This window comes from Carettochelys insculpta, chromosome 7 (genome assembly GCF_033958435.1).
Source record: "Carettochelys insculpta isolate YL-2023 chromosome 7, ASM3395843v1, whole genome shotgun sequence".
Taxonomy (NCBI): domain Eukaryota; kingdom Metazoa; phylum Chordata; order Testudines; family Carettochelyidae; genus Carettochelys; species Carettochelys insculpta.
In genome coordinates, this window is record NC_134143.1 from 30,702,765 (window position 1) to 30,717,255 (window position 14,491).

At 42.2% G+C, this 14,491-nt stretch overlaps 1 protein-coding gene across 1 annotated transcript in view; it reads left to right on the top strand.

Moving 5' to 3' along the window:
• HK1 (hexokinase 1) overlaps nt 1–14,491 on the top strand; it is a 62,618-nt gene that overhangs the window by 37,624 nt on the left and 10,503 nt on the right. The window contains exons 9-15 of the mRNA XM_075000242.1: nt 4,135–4,368; nt 6,523–6,827; nt 7,804–7,952; nt 8,061–8,180; nt 9,917–10,012; nt 10,918–11,017; nt 13,362–13,545. Coding sequence (XP_074856343.1) covers nt 4,135–4,368; nt 6,523–6,827; nt 7,804–7,952; nt 8,061–8,180; nt 9,917–10,012; nt 10,918–11,017; nt 13,362–13,545 — 1,188 coding nt within the window. The remainder of the gene's footprint in view (nt 1–4,134; nt 4,369–6,522; nt 6,828–7,803; nt 7,953–8,060; nt 8,181–9,916; nt 10,013–10,917; nt 11,018–13,361; nt 13,546–14,491) is intronic.

Consider the following 14,491-nt stretch of genomic DNA (forward strand, 5'->3'; position numbering starts at 1 on the left):
CTTGTTTGGCAGTGGCTAGGAAAGTGGGATATTATCATGCTGCTGGCTGCTGAGTGAACAAGGAGTTTCAAAGTGGGCTCTTGGATGGGCTGTTGCAAAAAGCTCTGCCTTACTGTGGTGTGAACAAATAGTGTCTGTCCAATAGCAGTAGACTATAAATGTACTTAATCTTGCAGCCTCCAGCCTTTTGGCTAATGCTCCTACAATTCCAGAGTTCTGAGTCACAACTGCCAAGTGTGTAAAGGTGAAGCTTGGATGTGGATCTCAAATGAACCTAAAACTTAGAGCAAGTGTATAAAATTACATCCAGGATCAGATTCTTATTACGCAAGGGCCCCTTTTACACCACTCTGGGCAATGTGAAGGAATCTCAACAGGGGTTTAAAGATAATTTCGTTCACATCCACTTTAAAGGCCATTTATGTTGTCAGAATGATGTAAAGTGGGACCTAGTGTAAATGAAAATCAGATCTCTAATCTGTTCATCTACTTACTATGGGAGCTCCAATGTACTAAAGTACTTGTTTAACTGAAAGTGCATTTATTTACATCCTGGGAAGTTCAAGCACCACTGCCATTAACAGCTCTTGATGCTGGGGACACAGCCTCTTCCCTGACCTGCTTACCCAGCTGAGCAGTTTGCTACCTGGGACCCCCTTCTTTGTGTGTATTTTTGACAGTGTTTCTGTCAGTTTGCTGACTGTCCTCCTTTCAGGAAGGAGGAGTCAAAAATAGGAGTTAGAAATGTCAACATGCTGATGAAGTTTGCACTTTGCTTTTGGGGGTAGGAATGGCAGTGAAGAATGGTGTTGTGGCATGCCTGTGGATGACTGAACATGTTGAAGTGCTGTCAAGTCCTGGCAGGTGGTAGTTTTCAGTAGAAACACCAGTCGCTACTATCATCACTAGAATGTTACTCCACTGTGGTGTACATTACGCGGCTCCTCCCTTTTAATTGAACCTGTAAAACGCTTTGTTCAGTACATCCCAGCAAATGTCTGCATAAATGACACATTCCCTAATCCCCTCCCCCCAATTCTTAGGCTGGCATAGAGTTACAGGAGAAAAGGAAGGTTGGAAGATATATTCATATAGCACATGGAAGCCACATGCACGGAGAGGGCATAGTTAAATGTGTGGAGAACCACCACTCTGGAGGAGAGGCAAGCTGGTCAGGAAAAAGGAGAGCAGATCATGTGGTGAGGAAAGAGCACAGAGTGTGAACTGGAGACCCAGGAGATGTTGCAGCTGATAGGTCAGCAAATAGAACTGCTGCAGTCCCTGGTACAGGAGCAGAGTCCCACTGCAGCCCATGAATTACCACGCGCCCTCCTCACCATGTTCCCTAGCCTCCCCTCTCCTCGGCATCCCAGAATGCAGGCAGGTGGGGTGGGGGTCAAGGGCAGCCTTGCATTCCACTCCTGGGGACACTTCTGAGAGAATAAGGCAGACGTTCTCCTACCTGTGATGGTAGAATGCTCTTGCTTACCCACCTGCCATGAACTCCTTTTGTGCCCCCTGAATGAAAAAGATTAACTTAAACAAAACAACAACAAAATCCCAAACCCCCCCAGTGTCTTCATTGTTTGTGTTGCAGTGGGATGTGGGGGTAGTTTACAGTCTTTACAGGCAAGCACCTGTCATTTTGGGGGGCACCTGCTAAAGAGCAACAGACATGACAGTCATGTTGCTTTTTGATCATTCATAAAGCTGTTTTTCAAAGCCTTCCTGCTTAGCAGTGCCCCTCACTGTGCTCTCCTTATTGCCCTGGTGTCTGGCTGCTCGTAATTTGTGAACAGATGATGTCTCAGCCCTCTAGCCAGGCATAAAATTTTCCCCCCTTCTCTCACGTACATTAGAGCACCCAGTAGGCTGCCACCGTGAGGGGAATATTGCCTTTGCTGAGGTCTAACTGTGTGTCAGGAGGCTCCTGAACCTGCCATTTAAATGGCTAAATGTACATTCTACTACCATTCTGCACTTGTTCATCCTGTAGTTGAACTGGTCCTTGTAGTTGAGGTAGCCAGTGAAGGAGCAGTGGGGGGGGGGGGGGCAGGAGTGGAAGGACATGGAACTTGTGTGAGGTAGGTGGAGGGGATGGGGGGGTGCTGTGAGGGTTTAAGCCTGGGTATGGAGGTGCGGGGGGGAGTGCTGTGAGGTTTAAGCCTGGGTATGGAGGTGCAGGGGTGGGGCTGACCAGGGCTCTGCATCCTAGCCGGCTCCAAGCTGTGGGGTTCCTACACACCCCCCCCTTGGCCGGGGTCCCTCAGCTGGTGCTGCCGGCCAGCTGCCAGGTTCCCTGCCCCGCACACCAGATTTTGGAAATCTTATGTAGGACAGGCAGCCCTGGCTGGGGGTCCTGTGGGTGGGGCTACCTGTCCTGCATAAGTTGTCCAAAAATCTAGCAACCTTAGCTGAGAGGGGTTCAAGCATGGGGGTGGCAGGGGAGTTTTGGGGCTGAGGGGGATTTAAAGCAGGGGGGACTTTGGGGCTGAGGGCGGTTTAAGCTGAAGGGCTGGGTGGGTGTGGGGGCGGGATGTTGCATTTTTCCCAGGGGAGAAAGTCCTTCCCCCTGCCCACGGTTTTGAATTGCCTTGGGTCACAAAGGCTACGTCTACACGTGCACCCAACTTCGAAATAGCTTATTTCGATGTTGTGACATCGAAATAGGCTATTTCGATGAATAACGTCTACACGTCCTCCAGGGCTGGCAACGTCGATGTTCAACTTCGACGTTGCTCAGCCCAACATCGAAATAGGCACAGCGAGGGAACGTCTACACGGCAAAGTAGCACACATCGAAATAAGGGAGCCAGGCACAGCTGCAGACAGGGTCACGGGGCGGACTCAACAGCAAGCCGCTCCCTTAAAGGGCCCCTCCCAGACACACTTTCATTAAACAGTGCAAGATACACAGAGCCAACAACTAGTTGCAGACCCTGTATATGCAGCACGGACCCCCAGCTGCAGCAGCAGCAGCCAGAAGCCCTGGGCTAAGGGCTGCTGCCCACGGTGACCACAGAGCCCCGCAAGGGCTGGAGAGAGAGTATCTCTCAACCCCCCAGCTGATGGCCGCCATGGAGGACCCCGCTATTTCGATGTTGCGGGACGCGGATCGTCTACACGTCCCTACTTCGATGTTGAACGTCGAAGTAGGGCGCTATTCCCATCCGCTCATGGGGTTAGCGACTTCGACGTCTCGCCGCCTAACGTCGATTTCAACTTCGAAATAGCGCCCAACACGTGTAGACGTGACGGGCGCTATTTCGAAGTTACTGCCGCTACTTCGAAGTAGCGTGCACGTGTAGACGCAGCCATAGTGTTCCTGAGTTGTCAAAATTGGTCCCTGTCTTAAAAAGGTTGGGAACCGGTAGGGCAGACATACCCTGAGATGCTATTTCCTTGAGGCCATTAACCAAAGAATTTTAATGGGGTTGCTGTTAACTTTGTTTTTGTTTTTTGTTTTTGTGGTGACCAATGACTGACCTCCACAGGCTTCTCCCTTCTTTTACTATCCTGCTGTCACATCACATGCTGTATTATCAGACAGTGCTTGGCAATAGTGATATACGTATGATTGTCTGCAGTTTTGGTTTGGTGTCACACTTGCTGCATGATGGCAAATGCACTAGAAAGTAGATTCACTCTAGCACAGTGAAGAATTACTCCCTGTTGGAAATACATCTTACAAGTACTTCTTAATTAAGACACAGTGCGCTTTTGGTCAAAAAGCGTATTTGATGCCAATGGCAAACAAATTTTGAGGGAATGGACAGCATTTTAACTAGATGCACAGGAGTAATCCAGCATATATAGAATGGTACTGACAGAATTGTTGAAACTGTTGTACCACTGATGGAAATAGAGCATCTATTAAATCATTTCTATTGGGCTTCATTGAAAAGCCTCATATGCTTAGCAAACATTATTTTGACTTATTTTTTATTTTGTATTGCTGAAGTCAGTTAATAGAGGATTGCCATAGGTGAATACTGCCCTCAGCTGCTTTGTCTAACACTCGTCAGAGTTTCAGACCACTGTCATGTGGCAAAGCACTGGTGTCCGATCACGTTACTTATTATGCATTTTATAATTTAATATTAAAGAGTTCACTCTGTAAATTTCTATTTGTAGAAGCAAAGAAGGTCTGAATAAAGCCAAAGAAATTTTGACACGACTTGGGGTAGAACCATCCCATGAAGACTGCATTGCTGTCCAGCACGTCTGTACAATTGTTTCATTCCGTTCTGCCAATCTGGTGGCAAGTACCTTGGGCGCAATTCTAAATCAACTGCGTGACAATAAAGGAGTAACCAGGCTGCGCACCACGGTGGGCGTGGATGGTTCCCTTTACAAGATGCATCCGCAGTAAGTCCTGTTTTTTCTATAATTAACATTTGGCACCTGTTAGGATTCATCTTTTGCAAAGGTCAGACGTGTAACATGAGGACAGCATCTTGATGCGTAGTCACGAATGAGATAATTGAACAGAAGTTGTGTGTCTGCATATATATATAGAAAGAAGTAAACAACTCAATCGGGAAATGTTGCCTTTAGCTGTAGAACTAGTCTGGGGGCTCAAAAGCACCTAAGGGAAGTAGGCATCTAACACTCATTGAAAGTAATTGGAGTTTGGGTGTCTGACTCCCTTAAGTGCCTTTGAAAGTCCCAGCAGTAGAGAACAATTTATTTGATCAAAAATACAGTTAAACAAATATCCAAAGTCTGTGTTGTTTGCCTATGGACTGGACTCTGAGGAGGAAACCCAGTAATAGGATGTTATTCCCTATTTCCAATTTAAAGTGAAAGCCCCATTTTGCCAAACATCTTTGGCTTACACTTGGAAGTTAGAAGGAAAAAATAGCGTCTGCATTTCCTTGTCCTCATAAAAGCAGTTTGTTTATTTTTTTTTGTCCTATTTCTAAGCTGCATTTTTATAATGTGTTCAGATTTAAGTAGAATTCATAGAGGAGACAGTCTAATTTTTTTTAGCATGTATTGTATGCAAAGTGAATATGTAAGTTGTTAACAGTTACTTAAAGATACTCTAATTACAACATTTAAACGAATGACCAAGACCTTGATTCTGGAGAAACTTACAAGTTATCAAGTCATTGATTTAGAGATAAGCAGTTGCATAAGAGTTTGTAGGATCAGGACCAAAGGGAAAAAAGCCTCAAAATAAAAATACTCTGACTGAAATAACCCACATGTAGTATTCATTTCTTTATTATCATTCATGTGCAGGAGCTAGAATGTTTTTGTTTTTTATGATGAGACAATAATCTTTCATTTCATTAATTTTTAAATAGTTTGTCTAGTCTGCTATACAATTCCTGTCACTCGAATTTTGGTGTTCACAAAAGCGGGAAGTCAGTACTACCTGTAACTACTAGTATGTAGCTGAAAAGGTTAATTATGTATTATGATACTACTTGGGGCCTGGAGCGTTTAGTATTAGCTAATTTGTAGATGGACTATAAAGGACATAGGAAAGTATTTTCTGAAGAGAATGTTTGGAAGAAACAAAAAACACATTTCTGAAAACTTTTTTGGAAACGTCCTGGTAGTTGAGGGGGGGGTGGGGGGGGGAAGAGAGAGAGAGAGTTTCCCAATATGAAAGTTTTGTTATGAAAAATACTGTTTTGGTCACTGTTATGAGATATGCAGTATCTAGTGTTTGCTATTCATTCATTCTGTTGATTTTTAGCTTATAAACTGTTATTTTGAGCTTGTAAATCAATTTTCTATGGTTTGCTTTAGATATTAAAAAATAAATAAAAACTCGAGGCTATTGTGATAACAGCTAAAAGGAATTGGCAGTAACATGGGAGATGCTGTAGTGGCTCACACCAGACAATTCCGTTTGACCTTGATTAAATTCTGTTAGGAGGATGATATCCTGGGAGGTTTTTCCCCATGGCTTTTGCTGTGATTTCCTGAACTCAAAAAAAGTCTGTGTGTGTAATGAATACTTTCCCACTCTCTGTCTTGCAATGATGCTTCCTTTTTTGTGTAGGAAGATGTACTTCAACTTGTGTGAGAACACTGCGTGAGGAGGCTTGGGGCTGGTGCATGCTCAGGTGGAATAGTTGGCAAGGGAAAAAACCCAGGCTGTGGCCACACTTGGCCAAAACTTCGAAATGGCCATGCAAATGGCCATTTTGAAGATTACTAATGAGGCGCTGAATTGAATATTCAGTGCTTCATTAGCATTAGGGCACAAAATGCTGCTTTCAAAGCACCACAGCCAGAAGCGTTGTATTGCTAATGAGACGCTGAATATTCAGTTCAGCGCCTCATTAGTAATCTTCAGAATGGCCGTTTGCATGGCCATTTCGAAGTTTTGGCTAAGTGTGGCCACAGCCCCATTGTGCAGCAGTAAGCAGAGAGTGGCAAATTTCAAAGACAGAGAAGCTAATTATATCCCATGCTCCCTTCACATTTTATAGCCAGTGATGATGAGTGCAGGTTTTTTAAATGACTGGCGATTACTGTTATACTATCTGCTTGTCTTCACAGATATGCCAGGCGTTTGCACAAAACAACAAGGCGATTAGTTCCTGACTCTGATGTGCGATTCCTTCTGTCTGAGAGTGGCAGTGGAAAGGGTGCTGCAATGGTCACTGCAGTAGCGTACAGGCTAGCTGAGCAGCACAGGCTGATAGATGAAACTCTGGCTGAGTTCAAGCTTACTCATGATCAGCTCTTGCAGATTAAAAAAAGGATGCGAACAGAAATAGAAGCTGGGCTGAGGAAGAAAACGCATGAAACTGCAAAAGTGAAAATGCTGCCCACCTTCGTTCGCAGCACGCCGGATGGAACAGGTAGTTTCATGGTAATTGTTGCAAAAGCAGCATGGTAAATACACACATGTACCAGTCACTGTGCCTTAAATATTGAGTCTGTTCTGGTCTGGCTGTGGTCTGAAGAAGTGGGTCTGTCCCACAAAAGCTCACCCAATAAACTATTTTGCTCGTCTTTGAAGTGCTACTTGACTGCTTTTTGTTTTGATTATGTACCAGTCAGTGCTTCTAGCCAAGGAGGATGCTGTGGTACAGGAAAATCACAAACATAACATAACATTAAAGCTGAAATGTTAGTTGATAATTTACTTAATGAATTGGATCTTGCGTGGAATCTGTGTTCAATACAAAAGTCTTAAACTATCAAAAAAGATGAAATTCTGAGTTCAGTCTATAATTTCTCTATTAATGCATCTTCTGTGAGTTAGACTTGGCTTTTTTGAGCCTAGCTCTTTTCCTGTCCCACTGCTTTCCGTTCTCTGAGTTCAAAATTGTAAGTCAGCGGGAGTGTTTACAGGGACTGGGCTCACAGCTTTCTGAAAGTGACTAGTTGCATTCTCATTGATCCTATATAGCAATTGATACCTCAACCAGCGGGGCAGCCTCCTGCTTTCTCTTGACATCCACAGACAGCAGAGAGAGAATGGTCACTCCCTTCTCTTCTTTCCCTCCCTGTTCCAACGACGCGCACTGCTTAGGACCGCACTCTGCAACTGGGGAAGCAGGAACATAGCACCATCTGCTGGCTTCCTGGAGAATTCTTTATTTTTAAAGCGTGTAGTTCTGCACCTACAGTATCAAGGGTCACCCTGTAACTGTTGTTAGAGGGAGCAGCAGCTGTGTATGGCAATGTATTTCTTCTTTTCAACAAGCAGAATGACTATGAGAAATCTCTAAACCCTTCAGATTGAGGGAATTACCAGAGCCTTATGTCAAAATGCCTGCTTGTGCTTTGTTTCTGTGTTCTTGAAATATACAAATACTTACTTTCTTACAGAGAATGGAGATTTTCTGGCTCTCGACCTTGGAGGAACAAACTTCAGAGTTTTGCTTGTGAAGATCCGTAGTGGTAAAAGGAGAACGGTTGAAATGCACAATAAAATATATGCTATTCCCATAGAGGTCATGCAGGGTACTGGAGAAGAAGTGAGCATTCGTATTTTCTTTCTCCATTAGCTCTAATTTTTAAATACTATATAAACAGACATATATTTAAACAAATATGTAATCATGTTTATATATTTCTTTTTAAAGCTGTTTGATCACATTGTTACCTGTATCTCAGACTTCCTGGATTACATGGGAATAAAAGGTGCACGTCTTCCCCTTGGCTTTACATTTTCCTTCCCTTGCAAGCAGACCAGTTTAGATGCTGTAAGTTTTATAATATCTTGTTATCTTTTGAATCTGACATATAGTGCTTCTTCTGGGCCTGATTCTCAACCTTTACACAGGCTACAGTATACTTACTGACAAGAGTAGTTCTGTTAGAGTTTGCAGTGGGAATGCTGGTGAGAATAAGCCTATAGAAAAGGCTGCAGAATTAAGTGCCCCAAATTTATTAACTTTTAGTGAGGGCCATTATTGTGTTCAACTTCTTAAAATGATGGCATTCTCTATCAAATTTTCATCAGTAATTCAATATTTAGTGCATGTGGTTATATTCTGGGCAGTACAACTTTCCCAGTAATATGATTTTTCTTTACCAAGGCTATAGCATCTTCAGAGAGCAAATGCTTCTTTATCTGGGACAATGACCCCCCCCCCCCCTCTTTTTTTTGTCTTGCATTTTCAGTGTTGAGTAGAATAGGGAACGATTTGACCATCAGATTGCATTTTAATTCTGGAAATTTTGTCTTTTGATTAGAATTTGTTGCTTTAGTCCAAATTAAAGAGTTGACATAAATTCTAAAGAAGCAAAGAGAACTTCTTTCTAAATGTAGCTTCAAGGCAAAATATTTAAAATTTGGTGCAAGAAGAATAATATTTAACATGCATATTGAAAATAAGAGTAATTTCCATACATAAAGGGGTGCACCAATAATAGGTGTTCCCTGATAACTTTGGATCTTTAAGAGACTTTTTTTTGTTTTTTGTTTGAGACAGCCATAACATAGTGCGCTGTATCAAGTAACTATGGTTAAGGATGCATCATCTACAGCAGCAGTGTCCAATAGGAATTCAAAGATTGCCACACCTGTGGTTTGTCATCTTTCCATATTCTCCACATTCTCCCCGATCAAAATAAATTTCCTCTCCTTCCCCCAGAGCCAGGTTCCCCCAATATGCACACTCCCCCCCCACCAAATAAATGTCCTTCCCCAGAGCTGGGCCCCCCCAGCCCCCCCCCCATTCTATTTCAATGCTTGCAACTTGTTGGGGTGCCGCAGGCTTCTCCCATCAAGTGTTGGGGCACGTGCATGGAGCAGGAAGATGGCATTCCCCCCTTTGCGGCTTTCAGGACCTCCAGCATTTAAATGCTCCAAGAGCTACATTTTAGCTCGAGAGCCATGGGTTGGCCACCCCCACATTCGCCACAACATAGTGTCCTATTCACCACGTGTGGTGAGTAGTGAACATATTGGACACTGCAGATCTGCAGTTTCAGGGAACAGAATTCATTCCTTTCAAATTGAAAAAATGTTCTTTCTCAAAATAAGCTGTTCCAGCAAGGAGCGGGAACCTGAGCGTGATCAAAGTACACAGTACATGCTGCTCAGTAGAGTGTTGTGGTACATTCCTGTACTTCTGTGTGTTTTCTTAACAAACATTAGAGATGTTCTTCCTTCTTTCAGCATTCCATAACTGTGTTCCACTGGTGTACAATCTAACAACTGGGTTCCAGGCTGTCAGAGTCATGGTTATGTCTGTGAGATCACCACAGCCAACTGCAGCTAGTGGGGCACCAGGGTTAAAATGAACAGCCACTCAGAGTGGAACACTGTTATTTTGTCCCACAGATTTAACTACAGTTTTCAACCAATCTGTTCAGTATGTGCTTTTATGTATTCAGTGCTTTGAAAGTGTGTTTAAATATTCTGAAACATATTCTCCTGTTCTAATGAGTGGCATATTCAGAAACTTATTAATGAATGCCTTTCTCTTTCTAGGGTATCCTCCTCAACTGGACCAAAGGCTTTAAAGCTACAGACTGTGAAGGAGAGGATGTGGTGTATTTGCTTAGGGAAGGAATTAAAAGGAGAGAGGTGACATTTCAATATTTCAGTATTTTCTTGAATGCATCTGTTAACTTGATGGTTCATGATGGAACTCTTATGTTTCTGGTATTCTGTCATTCATGAATGTGGATGCCTTTTGGCTTTTTTATTTGAACAAATGCTCATGTCTTACAAAGGAGTTAGGAAATAGATAAAAGACTGGCCAAACAAAGACACTTGCTTCTGCATGATTGATTGCTTTGTGGGGGGTAGTGTCTATGGAGTCTAGTTAGTATGCAGGCACTCTGAGGGGATGGAGCATGCACAGGGGAGATGAAGCAGCCCTTAAGGGATTTATTTGCCAAACTTTAACACATCTTTGCTTAGCATGTGTGAGCTTACATTTTTCAGAGGCTTGTAATTTGACTAAATTTAAGGTGAGCAGGTCCCTGACACCAGGACAGCGCCCTTGACAGATTTCAGGTTCCACTCCAAAAGAAGGGAGATACTAGAGCTTCTCAACCAAATGCCTGTAAGATTTTATTTAGAAAAACAAAACAGCATATTTTCCCCTAAGTGTATTCTTGGAAATGGGAGGAATTTTCCAGGCAAAATTTTCTAGAACAAGTTAGCCTGAGTTAGCCTCCAGAGTTGGAAGGTTTCAGCCTGGTTTAAGCTTGGCAAAGTTACATACTACTGAAATGAGGATCTTATAAGGGTGAATGTTATCTTATTCCTATATAAGAAGTTTAATATTAAGTGTCCTCACCTAAACTGGTATTCACATTGCAATGATTTCATTTTGATTATTAAGTTTTATGTTTTTATCCATTTATCCACTCAACACATTTTAGACAGTTGGTAAATTCCTTCCATTCTAACAAACATTGTAAAGGTTGCTCTAATGTATTACATACAAACAATCTATAGAATTTATTTTTTTTTTTTTAAAGGAATTTGACTTGGATGTTGTGGCTGTGGTGAATGATACAGTTGGCACTATGATGACTTGTGCATATGAAGATCCAAATTGTGAAATAGGACTCATTGTGGGTAGGTATTAGCGACATTTTGTTTTTAAGAATATATTACAGCTGAAATAAAAATAAACAGTTTTGTGCAAATAAGATTGCTAAGACACATGATGATGCGTTTCCTCTAATGTTGTTAACTGGGAAGTTTGTGGAGTTTTTTCAGACCTGACATAACAGTTTTTGTGTGATGAATAGGATAATATAAATCCATCCTAAAGCTTTAAAACCTAGATTTAATATATATTATTAATTGGAGAAATGTGCTGTTTCCCAATTCATATTTTTGCCAGTTTCATTTTAAAAGAAATTAAAAAGCTGACATTTCAATATGTTTTCTTGAATGCATCTGTTAACTTGACTGTTTGTGATGGAATCTTTATGCTTCTGATATTCTGTCATTGAATTTGGATGCATGTTGGCTTTTATAATTGTACAAATGAAAAAATAGAGGTGAAATATAGCTTTTGACTAACAGACATTTCTAAAAGCTATCTATTTAACCGTGTAAATGCAAAAATCCAAAAATGCATTAGTTCTTTGTTCATTAGAGATATTGTTTCATAAATATGAATCAATATTGACTATTTTAATATGAAAATCAATCAACATTGACTATTTTAATATGAAAATCAGTCTGTTTCACAGAATTAATGCAAAAGCAAGCACATACATTTTTCAGTATGTGAGGTTACCCATTAGTTGATTCTGTAATGTATATCCCTAAGTCACTAGTAGGATGACCCACGTCCTGCCTTGGTCATGTGGTCTGCCCAAGACAGACTTGTAAAGGCAAGCACACCAGTTCACAGCAGCTATACATTCTGCAAGCCTTAGTAAGCAAAGGGCACAGCACTGCAGCTGTGTCCTAAGCAATGCAATAGCTTTCAAATTGCCATCTTTCCAGGATTGTCCTGGAGTCTCCAGGAATTGAAGACGAATCTTTAAGTAAAGATTGTGTCATACAGTGAAATCTACAGGCAATATATCCATTCAGACTGATAACCCTAGCTGAGATAGTGCCACAGGAGACTCTACTAGAGCTATGTAGAAGTGCCATCCTGGTGTAAGTGGGAGGGCATGTGAATATCTCTGGTTTGTTTGTTTTTGTTTCTGTTATCTTTGGGTCCATGTCTCTGAGATCGAGAAGGCCAGATACTAAAGTTTTCCCATTGGGAAAAAGAAGAGCAATTGGAAGCCCAAATTACAAATTTTACATGGCAAAACTCATTGTCTGTTCTGAATGTCTGCAGTAAAATGCCAGATACTTCATACTCAGGTAGTATTTGGCAAAATGTTAAAAGTTAGTCAGGTTGTGCAGTTCCTGGCCTTCCATGCCCCAGGGGGCCACTTGCAGCAGCCAGCTGCAGGGCCATGTGAACAGCTCTGAGTCTGAGGGGAGAGTGGAGTGGGGGACTTCATGTTCTGCCAGTTCTTCAAACAGGCAGCTCCCAGTGGCTGGAGACCCAGGGACAAAAAGACCTGTTCAGCAGATCTTGCTAGGCAGGTCACCTAGTGACTGGTGTAGATGTTGAATGGAGTAAGTGGGGGGGAAAAAATTGATCCTTGTGCCTTTACAAGTGAAGGGGTCTAGTGATGAGGCAGTTTCCCCTTACTGCTCATTGTCTGCATCAATCCGTGAAGGATTCGTGATACAGTAAGCTTTCATCTCCGGCAGCCCTGTGACTGGGCGGTTGCTGGATATTCAGATATTCTGTAAAATAGAGAGGCATACCTAGCCAGAGGGTTTCTGGAAAAAGAAAAACAATTCCCTTCCCCCCATCCCCTGCAAGATCAGCTATTAAGAAGCAACAAAAATGTATGCTGAGTGCTTTATTTACCAACAACAGTAGTATTGAACACTGTAAACTTACACTGTATTTGCTGTATCTCTCTGTACTTACTTTCACTATATGGTGCTTGTGGCAAACGTAACTAAAATGCATGTATGGTTAAAATGCCAGCTGTTTGAGAGTTCCGGTTGACAGAATGCTGGCTATGAACCAGTTTACTGTATTCTCCTGCACATTCCCCTTTCCCCTGCAGCTCTGTCATCACTCACAGGCCCTGTACTGCACAACGCTTGTGCTTCTCAGACTTCCCCTGTACAATTCAGCCATGGGCAGGAGGAGTCCTCTTTTAGAGGAGGCACTGCAGGCCTGAGCCTCACTGTATCAGCCAGGAGAGTGTTTAGTTCTATCTTTTTTTATAAGTTTTGAAGATGCCTCATTACTGCAATAGGAAATTATTTTATTATAATATGAAAAAGCAGGTAAAAAAGCCCATAAGAGGGTTAGATGCTTTTTCTTGTGTGTGTGCGTGTGTTTTTGTTTTTTTTTTTAAATCTGTTTATTCAAATATTATAGGCACTGGCAGCAATGCATGTTACATGGAGGAAATGAGAAACATAGAGATGGTAGAGGGAGATCAAGGACGAATGTGTGTGAACATGGAATGGGGTGCCTTTGGCGACAATGGATGCCTGGATGACATCAGGACAATTTATGACAAAGCTGTTGATGATTATTCATTAAATCCGGGAAAACAAAGGTATTTAATAGCAAGAAATATGCAAAATTTATGGAACACTGGTTTGCTAGGAGTAAGTGATATATCTGTAGCTAGTTTTAAAAGGTTGTTGAAAAATGGAGGGATTAAGAGGCTATAATAGTTTTAACTGTCCCTATCCCCTGTTGGATCTCCCTTGTTCCTGCTTTCCTAGGTGGATGACTTTTCCCATATCTAACAGGGCAAATGGTTGCAGTCTTTCTCCATTGTGAACTCCTGTGTTGGTCATCCATGCCTTTTTCAGGTGTGTTACACGGCATTGCACTTTGCTTGGCACTACCGTCTCACCGCCACCTGGAAGTTTTAGCTAGTGCAGAATGCAGTTGTCTGTTTTGAAGGTGGGGTGAGTTATGTGCCCAGAAAATCTGCTCAAAACTTGGTGCTGGCCTCTTGTTTGTGATCAGTTTAAATTAAAGGGATTAGTGAGAAATTGGAAGAGGTAGTGTGTCTGAGCATGCTCTGAAACACTTAGTTTATGGCAGCACGATAAGTTAGGGTGTGGCAACTTAGGGATGCATATTCACACAGCAGCTTGTGGCACTCTAACTTGCTGTGTACACCAGCCCTCAGATAAACATGGAGTTATATGAAAAAAATATGCTAGAAGTGTAAAAACACATGAGCAATACAGACAATGGTGGCAGAATACTTAAGAAGCTCCAAAATGTGAGGATGCATTTTGAATCCCCCAAAGGATCAGGCGCCGAGGGAGATTGGAGATGCTTCTTTGCAATGACAGCAAAGGGAATATGGAACAAATTGCCAAAAGAGCATTTAGTTCAAAGTGAATTAGGCACTTGAGAGAGCCTGTTAATAGGAAGCAAGCCTGTTAGTGGATTTAAATGGAGAACATGGCTCTCATCCAGTGTGAAAAATTTTATGTTGTCCCTACATCGGATGGGGAGCCGGTAGAATCTCAGATTTGCAC